Source organism: Culex pipiens, chromosome 2, assembly GCF_016801865.2.
Source record: "Culex pipiens pallens isolate TS chromosome 2, TS_CPP_V2, whole genome shotgun sequence".
In the NCBI taxonomy this organism is placed as follows: Eukaryota; Metazoa; Arthropoda; class Insecta; order Diptera; family Culicidae; genus Culex; species Culex pipiens.
In genome coordinates, this window is record NC_068938.1 from 142,549,066 (window position 1) to 142,562,588 (window position 13,523).

A 13,523-nucleotide genomic window follows, 5' to 3' on the forward strand; every position below is an offset into this window, starting at 1 on the left:
TTGAATCGCTTTGCGCAAAGTCAGGACTGAATCAATCGGTCCCAAACTTTGGGGAGTTGTTTAGAATCCCAAAAGGAACTTAAAAAGTGCTGTGCTGGAAAATCGATTTTGATATTACACCCTAATGAAACAATCTCAATCAATGGGTATCAAATGGGTACCGCGAAATACTTTTTTTTCGAAATCATGTAGTTTTGCTACTAGTTTTGTGAAAATTTTGAGTCCTTTAAAAAAATATATCGATATCTTTGAAATGTATAAATCCCTATCATTTGAAATATGATTTCTATCGATCTTTTTTTGACACACAAAACTATAATTTTCAGTATTTTTTCGAGAAACATTCCATTTGTAATACACAACAAAAAAGAAAAAAAAAATTATGCAAATTTTCATTTAATTTTTATTTCAATAGATAGCTAACATCATCCCAATTCCAAAACACAAAAAAAAATAAGTTTGGATGATTTTTCAAAAACTTTACAACCAATGTCTCCCATATAGCAAAAAGCACCCCTGCATTATTCTTCGCGAGAGCATCATGAGATGTGAATTAACTCGTTGTAAGCGTTCGATTCCTAAACGCCTGAATATATGCAAGCTTTCACGCGGTAAGCTTCTAGCAAACGCTTGAAAGCTCGAGGTAAATTTCATACCACAGTTCATGCTAGGGTGCAGAATTCAATCAGAGCATGCGGTCTAGCTCAATCTTTGTTCAATTTTGGAGACAAGACTACCAAATTAAATTACACGGCCTGCTTCACTTACATTCCACCTCGATTGGTCATCGATAGAGTTACTGGACTGCCGAAGGGGTAGTGGTTGACCTAAACTTCTAACAATCATACTTACCTGGCATAGGGGTTACCGTGATCATAAAGGCGGTTCCCCCAGGGCGAGGCCTCTTCATTGCACTCCGAAGTGGGCTGACCCTTGCGATTGTCCCTCATGTGGATAACTCGTGTGTACAATTTTTGGTAGCCCGGGGTCAGCGTGCGCGCAGACCCCGGTCGTCATAAACACTGAAACAATTTTTCATGCCACATGTTTCTAAAAGAAGAGTTTTCAGCAAAAGTAGTTTATTGTTCAACGAGGACACGACGAGTGCTGAAAAAATCAAGTTATGCAACTGGTTGCTTACATTAATTTTTTGAACTTCGGAAAAACGCTTTTCAATTGAGTTTTATGTCAATCATACATGTAAATTCACCCTTCAGAAAAAAAATGAAAATATTACTTTACGAAACAAGTGCTGAAATATTACGATAAAGTGCCGAAAAGCTGAACTTTCAGCACTGGTATTGAAAGGTTTAAATTTTCCATACTGTTATTTTTAGTAGAGAAAAGCAGGCCGTTTTGTCACTCGATAATGCCTGGAAAAGTAAGTAATTTCACAACGGAATTGCAAAAAGAAATTATACCAGAACAGACTCAGACGCTTGCACCCTTGCACTCCGATAAGACACATCTCCTCCGATTCCTACTCTGACCCAATCAACAATACCTAGGGGAAAGTGGGGCAAGTGTAACAAGCTAAGGAAATGCTCGTTAAAACCCATTAAAATGTTAAAACATCTGTCGGATTTTTTCATAATCATCTTATTTCAGGTCTTGACTTAGACTTTGATAGAACAAATTTTGAAAAAATCCTGTTTTTCAATATTAAAAATAGATTTTAAAATTTTTGATTTTCCGTCCGTTCTACTCAACTAGTGGGGCAAGACGAACAACCCGTTGGGGCAAGAGGAACAATGCATGAAAAAACATGTTAATTTGCTAACAAGTGAACTGCTATCACTTTGAAACATCAGATTAGAATGTATTTGAAACGTTTCTTTCATTTTTAGGTTAAATAATAATATTTTATTAAAAATTTGATCGTTTTTACGAAAAAAATAATTACTTAGATGATAAATAGTAAATTTTCATAGTATCACTTAATTTTGTGTGGAATTTTTTTTTAACAATTGTTGATCAGTTTTTAAGAACTTTTTTTTATTTATTTCCCAATAAAATATGTTGTTGCAGCAATTCGTATTTTTTCCATACTAAAAATCCATATGGTACACTTGCCCCACCTGAATAAGATTTTTTAAAAGCTCTCAACAAAAATAACCAAAAGTCAAATCATACTTTCTAATAGGTGCAAATCATTGGTTGGAACACTACTGATCTAGGAAAAATTGCATTTTGATAAAATGAGCCTTAAAACGAACCCTAACCCTTATTTTGTACTTTCCAAATATTATAAGAAAACAAAGGCTTTTAAAAAAACTTCATTAAATCTTATGCTCCGTGGCGTTTACGTTATTTTGGCGGTTATGTGGTAGTAGAATCGACTAATGGCACTGCTAGCAACAATTCCTCATACTGGAAATAATAAAAATTGTAAAAATTACGGCCGTACGAGCGATTGTTCCTCTTGCCCCATATGGTCGTCTTGCCCCACCTTCCCCTACTCGTCAAAAGTTGATGAAATTAAGCCGACTCCGGCTCTTCAGGACTTATCGACTCCGTCAAAAATAAGTAGTTTATGCAACAAGTTGCAAAAGGAAGATTTTTTCAAGTTCAAGTTTTGTACCGAGTGCTAAGTAAATTTACAGTTTAAAACAAAAAAAATATTGTTTTTTTTTACTTTTGATACTAGTGTACTTTTTACCACTGATTTTAAAAGATATTAATTTTTTATTATGTTGTTTTTGGTAGAGAAAACCAGGTCGTTTCGTTGCTCGAGAATGACAGGAAAAGTAAGTAGTTTCATAACGGAATTGGAAAAATTAAGTTTTAGCACAAAAGGTAAACCTTCAGCTAAATTTCAAATCAAAACTAAGCTATGGTTGCTGTCGACAGCATCAGTCATTTCGACAAGCAAAATGGCTTGAACTTTGACCATGAAATCCAATGAATGATGCTTCTTGCTAGCTCAACTCGAGCGCAGACACACAATTGTACCCGGTTGGGCCTCGAATCGAACATAACTTTTTTTAACGACTTTTTGGAACATGCTCACTACTCAGCCTAATGGCATACCTGTACCTACGCAGCATTTGCAATTCGATTGTGTTGTTCTACCTGTTTTTTCTTCCTATAGTTGAATTGCTGTTGTTTCGTTGTAATTCCCTCTGCTGATGAGAATTACAATGTGCCTGGTCATGAAAGGTTTTTCTTTTTCCGATCTTCTAACTGGTTCATCATCGGAAGCAACATTGATGCAAACATCTGTTTTTGTGACGTCACCTGCGATGTAGCATTATCATAGCTTTTCGATATAATTCTGAAAGAGAGAAGGATTTATGTTGCGCAACATAAATCTTCGCAACACTACAAACATGCTTTATGCTTTGAATATGCCGGTTGTCAACGCGACCGCGTGGTTCATACTAAAAGAGAGGGAGAGCGCCAAGAGCATAAATATGTTTTCTTACTGCTCTCACTCTCTTGATAATGTCGAGAGAGAGAGCATTAAACTATGTTTGAGGAGTGTTGCCTGGATCAATGAAAACATCTAGAGCTTATGAGATGGGCATAGATTAAATTTGAATCAATGTTTTTTTTCTAATTTTTTTATATTTGTGGTAAATTGAGTGCTTTAAAACGGGTTTTGAGAAAGGTTGGTTTTTCAATATTTGACGCACCTGAAGGAGAGGTGCAATAAGAGAGTGACGATACTCGAGATTTTCAATTTCCCGGGACGCAAGAATTTTAGATTTTTAGCAAAATTATTGAATTGATGACAAAAATCTGACAACAAATTTACAACGTTTTCATAAATTAATAATGTTTATTCACAGTTATTAGTTACACAATATTAGTTTCGTATCAAAATATGAGTTACTTTGTGAATAGTTTCTACTTATTGAATAAGCTTTCCAAATCTTTTATATACTTCAAATCAAGGTTAGGTTTGCACTAATCATTTTGTCGATTCTAAATTCTCACTGAATGATTTTTCCTGAGTTTATTGAATTTGTTGAAGTTGTAGATGGTCGTAGCAGACATGAGCTTGTAATTTATCAAAACTTTGAACAATAGTTTAAATATTTCGTCCCGCCCGTGTGGATCAATCGGACCACGTCCAGAGGTCGCCGGTTTGAATCCCGCGGCGGGCGCTCTTAAATTCTTTGTGTAAATATGGGTATTCGGCACCGTCGCTCCGTGCCATACTTCCATTCACTTAGGAGCCCAGGGCGGCGAAGTCCTTGTAGATAAAAGGAAGACCCTAGTGGTTGGTACTAGCAATGGTGGCCGACAGCTATAAAGTCAACTTCGATTTTTTTTATATTTGCATGATCGGAACATTCAAATGTTTTGACAAAGAACTTTGTCCTAAGGTTTCTATACGTGGTGTCAATCCAAAATTTTCGCGAAGCGAAAACGTTACGTGACGAATTCCCCTCTCGGCAAATTTCCCCTCTTTTTGGTGCACGCTGGTTGGATGAACGAACGTTTCCCAATCAGTCAATCGAGAGACGTGAGATTGATGTATCTAAAATCACCCCCACTCCACCTCATAATTTTCGGATCGTCGACGAGCCAACAAAACTCGGCTCGGTCGGTCCCGAAAATTCATTCTATTGCTGGACGTCGACGAGAACACATCAGAAGCAGATGGCCTGGTGGCCCGGTAGCAGACGGCCTGGAGGTCTGGGAGCAGATGGCTTGGAGGCAAGGACCAGCTAAGACATGGCAGTCGCGGGAGTCGATCATTGGAACTGGCCACCACCTGGACTGGAGTGGCCGGAGGCCCCAGGGATGTTCCGATGGGGGGACATTTTCCGGACCGTAAGTGTTGGGGCAATATGGGTATCAAACTTTATGGTTTTTGATACCGGGCATGAAATTTGACATTTTGGCAGCAGTGGCCACAATCCAGAGTGGCCGGAGGCCCCGCGGATGTTCCGATGGGGGACATTTGCCGGACCGTAAGAGTTGGGGCAATATGGGTATCAAACTTTATGGTTTTTGATACTGGACATGAAATTTGACATTTCGGCAGTAGTGGCCACAATCCGGAGTGGCCGGAGGCCCCGCGGATGTTCCGATGGGGGGACATTTGCCGAACCATAAGAGTAGGGGCAATATGGGTATCAAACTTTATGGTTTTTGATACTGAATATGAAATTTGACATTTCGGCAGTAGTGGCCACAATCCGGAGTGGCCGGAGGCCCCGGGGATGTTCCGATGGGGGGAAATTTGCCGAACCATCAGAGTAGGGGCAATATGGGTATCAAACTTTATGGTTTTTGATACTGGATATGAAATTTGACATTTCGGCAGTAGTGGTCACAATCCGGAGTGGCCGAGGCCCCACGGATGTTCCGATGGGGGGACATTTGCCGAACCGTAAGAGTTGGGGCAATATGGGTATCAAACTTTATGGTTTTTGATACTGGACATGAAATTTGACATTTCGGCAGTAGTGGCCACAATCCGGAGTGGCCGGAGGCCCCGCGGATGTTCCGATGGGAGGACATTTGCCGAACCATAAGAGTTGGGGAAATATGGGTATCATACTTTATGATTTTTGATACTAGATATGAAATTTGACATTTCAGCAGAAGTGGCCACAATCCGAAGTGGCCGGAGGCCCCGTGGATGTTCCGATGGGGGGACATTTGCCGAACCATAAGAGTAGGGGCAATATGGGTATCAAACTTTATGGTAATTATGAATCTAGTGAATCTTGGGAAATTTGGACCAGACAATGTAATCGAAAATTTAAACAACCATCTTGCAAAGTTCTTTGTCATACTGGTCATGTGTAACATAACCACCTGCACCTTTTTTTACTACATTTTTTCGTTTCCTTTTTATGTATACATTCAGATTCAGACAAGATATTTTCGAGTGTTCAATTACAATCCGTGATTTCTCAGCTTGTTTTTCGTTTTTTGTTTTTTGTTTTCGTTCTCAACTGTTAATTAGTAGTAACGAAATATTCACTGTCACAAGAAAAACTGAACTGAATATTATCTTTTGGCTGTCCTACAAATCTTACAAATTCCATACATAACAATTAATTTTTGGTGCCTTTTCGAAATTATTTGTCTCGAAATATAGTCTATTATTAACTACATTGGTTTTTAATTTCTAAGCTGTGACTGCTTGCTTTATTAGGTAAACTTTGGGCTCTCCAACTTACTGGTCGTGTCATCAAATACAAATATTGATTTTTTTAAGTTTAAGTGTACACGCTGTGGCGAGTTTGAAGTTGTTTAATCACACGTCGAACTTAAACGGGAAAACAAACGTTTCACTGAAAAAAAAAAATAAAAAAAAATCCATTTACAGTCATCCCTCATATTCGGAACAGTTTACAGATCTGCCAATGTTCAAAAAATCATAGAAAGTCGATAGTTGATCATAATGATTTGATTTTACCTTCATGTGAAAGCTTTTCTTGCTATCTTTCGATTGATGTATAGACCAGCTGTAAATTTTTACGTTTTATATCAAGTTTTTAAAGAAAAACATTGACCCTTGAAATCCACAAATTCGGAACACTTTTTTCTTACAATGTAAACAAACTTTTTTTCTCTCCAGGAGTACATATTTTTTTTACAAAAAATGACTTCTCACTTAGAAACCAATAAAACTCAAGCTTAGTGATGTTTTAAACATAGTCTGATAACTTTTTTATTGTGAAAATATCAATTGAATTCAGGTGTTTCACAATTGTGGGAGGCACAATAACATCCCACAATTATGGAACAGGAAATTTGGAGGCAGTGTTTTGCTGCTCTGGATTAAATAGTCTTGAAATGAGGTTTTTTGTTCAAGAAGTACTATTTTTACTAGTGAAATAGCAAGAGAATGTCCAAATAAAGGTCCTAAAAATAGCAGGGACGTCAGAAAAGTTGCATTTAGTATTCTATTGACAAATTACCACAAAAGTGTTCCGAATTTGTGGGTGTTCCAAATATGTGGGATAACTGCACTTCAAAAAATTTAGTTCATTTGACAACAGCTTACATATACAAAAAGCCCAAAATAAATAAAAAATTGAGGAAAATTATTTTGTTTTCATCTCAATCTCTTGTTTATTCTTTTTGAATTTTTTATTCGGAAAATTGGAATAATGAACAATATTGGAATGAAAACTTTTTTAAATTTCAAACTGAATTTAAATATTTTATTTATTTTGCTTCAATATAATACTTTTTGGAAGGCTTAATGATTTTTCACGCTAAAAAATTGCAAATTTTAAGGGGACCATAATTTCAAAACACCAAATTTCACGGAAATTTCGCGGAACGAGAAAAATGTTTAAATGACTTCGAAAAACTTATGTTTAAATCACAGAAAATTTTACAACTTTGTCCAGCCAAAATGATTGAGATGATTTGCATTTTCTGCGATATTTTGCCCAGTTAAAAGTATTTTTAAAGATTTTCATCTCAGTTTTCAAAAACAAAATTAAAAATAAATACGCAAAAATAATTTAATTAGTAACGAAATCTTTAAAATGTTTTTCAAAATCAGACCAGAAAATAAAAAATCGTGTATCGTAAATGGTGAACAAAACTCGGAAATAAAATTGAATTTAAAATAATCTGAGCAATCTTCAAAAAAAATATCACAATATACTTGTTTCGTCAATTCTAACATGTTTGAGTGAAAAACGTACCATGCAATTTGAACACTTTGTTCGTGATTCCGAATTTCATGAACGCTTGTTCACGATTTTTGGAACTCTTTTGTCTCCGTGCGTGTAAAAATTAAAACATTTTGGTATGAGAATAACTGATGATTCCAAGAATATGTTTTCTACTTTGAGTGATTTCTGTTAACATTATTTAAGTATTCGCAGCATTCACCTCGCTGTAAATGTTTTCACAATTTCATGTTCATGCATGTTTTGCTAACAATTCTTGATATGGTTCATGTCACGCTTTCAATTAAAAACTAATAAAATTAACTTTAAAAGTTTATTAATATGTTTTAGTTGAAATATTTAATATGTTGTTATTTAAAAGAATTGATTTCACGGAAATCGTCAAAATTCACGAATTTCACGAAATCGTGAAAATTCACTAACCCTACTAATTGGTAAATCTGAAAATCAAGTAATCTTCAAGAATTTTACGATAGTTCCCAATGAGAATTTCTCATTCTGAGGTTCTCACTGGGTTGTTTCTGAATGTATAGAAAGCATTGTCGTGATGAATCATCTGAGGATGAGCTGTTTATATAATTCATTGGTCGGGAAGTTTATTTATTTGAAAACTATTGTTACAAAATCGGGGATTAAAAAAAAAGTTACCCAAGTTTTCCTGAAGTTCTTCAGCACCACCCTAATTTTACTGGCAACATTGCTCACCTTCTCTCTCGCGAGAGCTACAACCAAAACAGAGAGAAGCGCGCAAACACGCTCACTGAGAATCACGTTTTTCCCTCTCTCCTCTCCTCAATTCTCACTGAACATATTTCAAATGTTGGCGCGGACCGCGCGCGAATCAAAATTCACGCGCGACTTCAGAGACTTTAGTACGAATTTTCCTCCCGTGCGGAATAGAGTCGTTCGCCACGGTTCCGCAGCTGAAGGGTCAGTTCAATTGAGTGGGGTTGGTTGGTCAGTTTCCGGTGACTTTTGAGGAACTCCCCCAAACCAGGTTCCCTCGCGTTAATCAATTGATGGTGGGGGTGGTGGAGAATAATAACTTTTATGGGTGCGCCCTCCCGCTATTAATTGGTGCTAAAGGAAAAAGAAAATTTAAGCTGAATTAATAGGGGAGACCAACTCGGTTGTCAGTTGATCAAAGCCGTGTGTGCGTGAATTTTAGTGTGTGGTTTGTGGTGAACATTGCGGGACGCAGTTTATGCGCGCAAATTTTGATATTTCAACGCAAAGTGTGTGTGTCCCTTAACCATTTAGTGCAGTTACGAGTGTGATATTATTAGAAAATTTTTGCTAGTTTTTGCCTCCCTGAAAAGCCGGTGGTAACCGTGGATCTTGGCATTCACAGATCGAGGAGGTGGAAAAAGTGCAATTTCACTATCGCTTTTCGAAGGAAAAATTTCTAGAAAAAACAGCCGGCAAAGTGGCATTTTTGTGTGTTTTTATTTTCAGTGATTCATTCATAGTTCAAGGATACGTACAGTTTCCAAACATATTGCGGATTTCAAGATCAATTACTGTTCATTAGTTGTGAAACGAAAGAAAATAGATGAAAAAAACCGTCAGTGCTCGTCAAACTTCCTTGAAACAAAATTTAGCAAAAACAAAAAAAAACATTTTTGTCCATTTTTCTCTTACAGTTCTATTTACATAATTTATGGTAAAAATAAATTGCGGTAAATAACACAGGGTAACAACAGCGTGCGAAAGAGTTGTGTCACACAAGTGCTGAAAAAAAGTAGTGAAAAACAGCAACAAAAAGCGAAGAACTTTTCGGTGAGTGAGTGAAATTCACAACTGAAGAGGAGGAGCAAGAAGAAAACAGACAACATGTGTCAAGATCGAGTAATTAAGCTGCTGATATTTGGCTTTATCGTTGGACTGGTGCTGCCGGAATGTAAGTTGATCAGCTCATAATTTTTCATAAGCGTTTTTTTTTCTTCCATTCTTCATTTCATTGGTGAAGTTCCGCCTCTCGACTCTCAATGGTGGTACTTATGCGTTCCATATGGAAATTGTGGAAACGTTTTTTTATTATTCTTGTTTCTAGAAAGTGCGTGTAGCTCGTTTGAGTACATATATTCGGAATTGAGCACTGAGAAGGGTTAACTTGATTGCTGAATGGTGCCACTAAAGGTCAGCCATAGTGCTCTTGATGTCATCAGATTATATAGCAATGATGGTTATGAAGATGAATTAGTACAAGCTCACTAGTCTCACAGCGGTGACAATAAAGATATGAAGTGTTGGTAAAATAACTCTTTTCAATATCAATGTGATAGAAAATTGATGACAACGGTTTTAGTTATGAGAATTAAATTCAATCTTGCTCAAAAAATTGTTATGTAGAAAAAATATTTGAAATAAACCAAGATCATGCCAAAAAAATCTACTTCACAGATGTAACAGCTCTACTCTCAATAATGTAACAAACATTATGTAGAGTGATAAATATCACACCTGTTCTCTTCTTATCAGTGCATACAACGTAAGGCTTAAGTCGTAAGCAGTTGCAACGGTAAAGATAAAAACACAATTTGTTTTGGTTTTGAAATATCCCACAACTTGAGATGAGTTTATCTAGGCAGTGAATTCCAACCTTTTTTGTTTTATATCATACCTTGTTTCCAATTCAATGTTTTAATAGTGTTATTTCATTTGATTGAATAATAGACGTCTTTAAAAAAAAATCATATTAAAAAATCAAAAATAAATATTTAAAAATGCATTTTTTTAAATAATATTTTTAGGCCATTGCCAAATTCAATTAAAAAAATTTTCATCCCATCAAAATTTTGTTTTGACCTGTGGGCCCAAAATCAAAAATTTGTAAAAAGATGAAAACCCCATTCTTTTTTTGAAATTTATTAATAAACGTTGTTCAAATCCTTAACCTTGAAAATACCTTAACAGTTAATCAATTTACAATATTTTCAACGCTAATTTTAATTTTCTAAAATATTTGTATTTCGAGTTATCCGGGTCAATTTTGAAATGGTTGGGTGCACTTGCCTTGTAACTTCTAATCAAAAATTAGAAGAAAAAAAAAGCTTGACGTTTTAAATCAGTTTTTTTTAATATTTCTCTTTCCTTTGACCAGCCCGTTTGAAAATTGTACCTTATTTCGATCAATTTCTAGCTTTAAGGTGACCAAAAAATACATAAGCTTATTGAAGACTGATTAGCAACATAAAAACTTATGTTTCCAAAAAGTTTGCATGATTGCTTTTTCCAGACAAGTCTCCATACAGTTTTACGGGCTGGTCATACGAATGGGTACGAAAAAATATGAAAATCTGTATCTTGAGAAGTAATTGACAAAGTTGTGGATTATAATTAGTACTTTTCTGAAAAAAAGTTCAAAAGTGCCAATTTATCTGTTTCGTTTTTTCCCCAAATATACGTATTTTTTAATTTTCGAAATTTTTGTGATAAGTTTTATGTGACTCAAAAAGGCATCTTTTGAGCCATAGTGCATGATGGTAGTTTTTTTTTTATTTTGATTTTTGAAAAAAATCGAGACGTTTTAAAAAAATCATTAAAACATTTTACAAAAATTAAATCAAATATAGAATTGAAATGTATTTTGCCGTTTTTTTGATAAAGTACACCGTTATGGAGTTAAAGTAACTTAGAGATAATATTTTTTTTAAATTTTAAAGTTTTTCATTTTCAATACTTCATTAAAGAAAGCCACGAAAATTTGAGAAATTATTTGCACTGAGACTTTGAAAATCTGACAGTTAGTTTCTGAGATATAATCGATGAAAATGAATTGTTCTAAGGGTATTTGAGCAGTTCTCAAAATATTTTCAAATTTGTAAACCAAGACTAACATTTCAAAAGGGCCAAACATTCAATATTATGCTCTTTTTAAATGTTAGTCTTGGCTTAAAATTTTTGAAAATATTTTTTTCGAAAATATCGGAAAATTTCACGAATGTTTCAAATTTAAACATTGTAAATTGGACTATTAGTTGCCGAGATATCGACATTAGAAAATGGTGGGTTGTTTGGGTGAGACTTTGAAAACATCAATTTTCCTGTTTTTAATCTTTGCATGGCAATATCTCAGCAACTAAGGGTCGTATCAACAAAGTTTAAAAAAGCAAAATATTGAGAATATTCTCAGCTTTTCAAAAATATTTTTTTCAAGAGTGGGCAAACATGTGCACTAATTTTAGAAAATAAAAAAAAACTGCGACTATTTTCAAAAAAGTTACTTAAAAATGGATTTAACTTGAAAACGGTGCACTTCATCAAAATTTCACTAAAGTACTTTTTGATTGCAAATTAAATTTTACATCAAAACATGAAGTTGAAAAATGTTTGTGACCAATATTTCGATTTTTTGAAAAAAAATCAGTTTTGATTCAAAAAATCATAACTCGGTCAATTTTTTTTTGCACAGCCTGAAAATTTCTGAAAAGTTGGCATTTAATGTCGTCTAAAACATATCAAAAAATTATTTAAAAAATAAAAATAGTGTTTTTTGCAAATCAAGTTTTAGTGACAAAAAGTTAAATGAAGAATCACCAAACATTTTTTTACCGTGTATCATTTTTTCCAGTGTAGTCTGTATCCATACCTACAACTTTGCCGAAGACACCAAATCGATCAAAAAAATCCTTCCAAAGACACAGATTTTCGAATTAGGGTAAAGTAGTCATCAATGAGACACGGGGAACAATGATAAAATGGCTCTCACAAGTCGTAGTTTCAACCAATCAGGCTCATATTTGGGAGAAAGGTGTATCTACTGGATACACGTCTGCTATAATAGTGGCTTTGGTTATGGACGCTCCCTTGAAAAGTTATTCATAAATGTTTGATTCTGGGGTGTAAAAGTAAATTATGGACAAAAATAACTTTTTCGCTCGTAGGCTGTCATTTACACCAAAACTAATATTTCTTCAAATTTCTTTCGACGTTCCATAGAGATTGAGTTGGGCTACAATGTCCTTTCATTAGGTTTGACCAAAATTTAGAATATACCTAGAATCCAGGGCTGTCTCATTGTTCCCCACTCATTTTAGCCCATGGGTAACAATGAGACACTTTGATTTTTCTTCAATAAACTTTTCAAAATCTATGGAAATCTTTCAAAACATAAATTGAAAGTGATTTTTGGCATATTTATAGAGTTTTAATTTCATTTTACCAAGAATACAAAGTTATTTTGTATAAATAATTGGATTTTACTAAATTTAAATACTTTTAAGTATAACTTTTGTTAATTAAAGTTTCATGTTGGCAAAATTGCTCTAAAATGTTCAAGGCAAGTCATCTGTAATGGAACAATACAAAAACATGATGTTTTACTAGAAAAGTATTGATTTCCGTAGAGTGTCTCATTGTTCCCCAGCTGTCTCATTGTTCCTGCCAAGTGCGTCTACAATGAGACAGTTGAATAACTCTGGCTGTAGAAGTCGGATCGATCTCATATTTTGGTCAATGTTAGAACACATTAAAAGTAAGAAAATGCAACAAAAAGCTCATTAAAACATGCTGATGAAAAAATCAGAAAAATCGTTGAAAGTTGAAAACCAAAAGTGTCTCATTGATGACTACCCTACCCTATCATAAATCATTTTTGTATGGACAGCTGTCAAATTTGTATGAAAAATAATATGGACAAACAACTGACGCAAAATGGCTTCTTAGGGCATACCAAAGGCACCAAAAAAGTTTCAGCCGAATTAAAAAATACAAAAATTAAAAATTGAAGAAAAAATACCGATTTCGTGAAGAATTGCTCAATTGTCAACTGACGATATTTCGCACACTGTTTGTTCGTTTTTCAATGGTAAAAAAACTATTGATAAATTTTCTAATCTTTTCAATAAAAATCAAATCAAGGATGTCTTTTAGGGTCCCATAAAACTTTTTTTTTCTAAATCTAAA

General features: G+C 34.7%; 1 protein-coding gene and 1 non-coding gene across 4 annotated transcripts in view; both read left to right on the forward strand.

The window, feature by feature from the left end:
• Positions 1-844: 844 nt before the first annotated feature.
• Positions 845-1,010, forward strand: LOC120418010 (U1 spliceosomal RNA). Its single transcript, XR_005605544.1, has one exon. It is a non-coding gene; the product is annotated as a U1 spliceosomal RNA (small nuclear RNA).
• Positions 1,011-8,439: 7,429 nt separating this feature from the next.
• Positions 8,440-13,523, forward strand: part of LOC120417969 (neurotrimin) — a 137,542-nt gene continuing 132,458 nt past the window's right edge. The window contains exons 1-2 of one of the 3 annotated variants that reach the window (XM_052709118.1): positions 8,440-8,546; positions 9,260-9,516. In XM_052709118.1, coding sequence (XP_052565078.1) covers positions 9,450-9,516 — 67 coding nt within the window. In that variant the 5' untranslated portion in view covers positions 8,440-8,546; positions 9,260-9,449. The other 2 variants (XM_052709119.1, XM_052709117.1) reach the window with 2 other exon arrangements.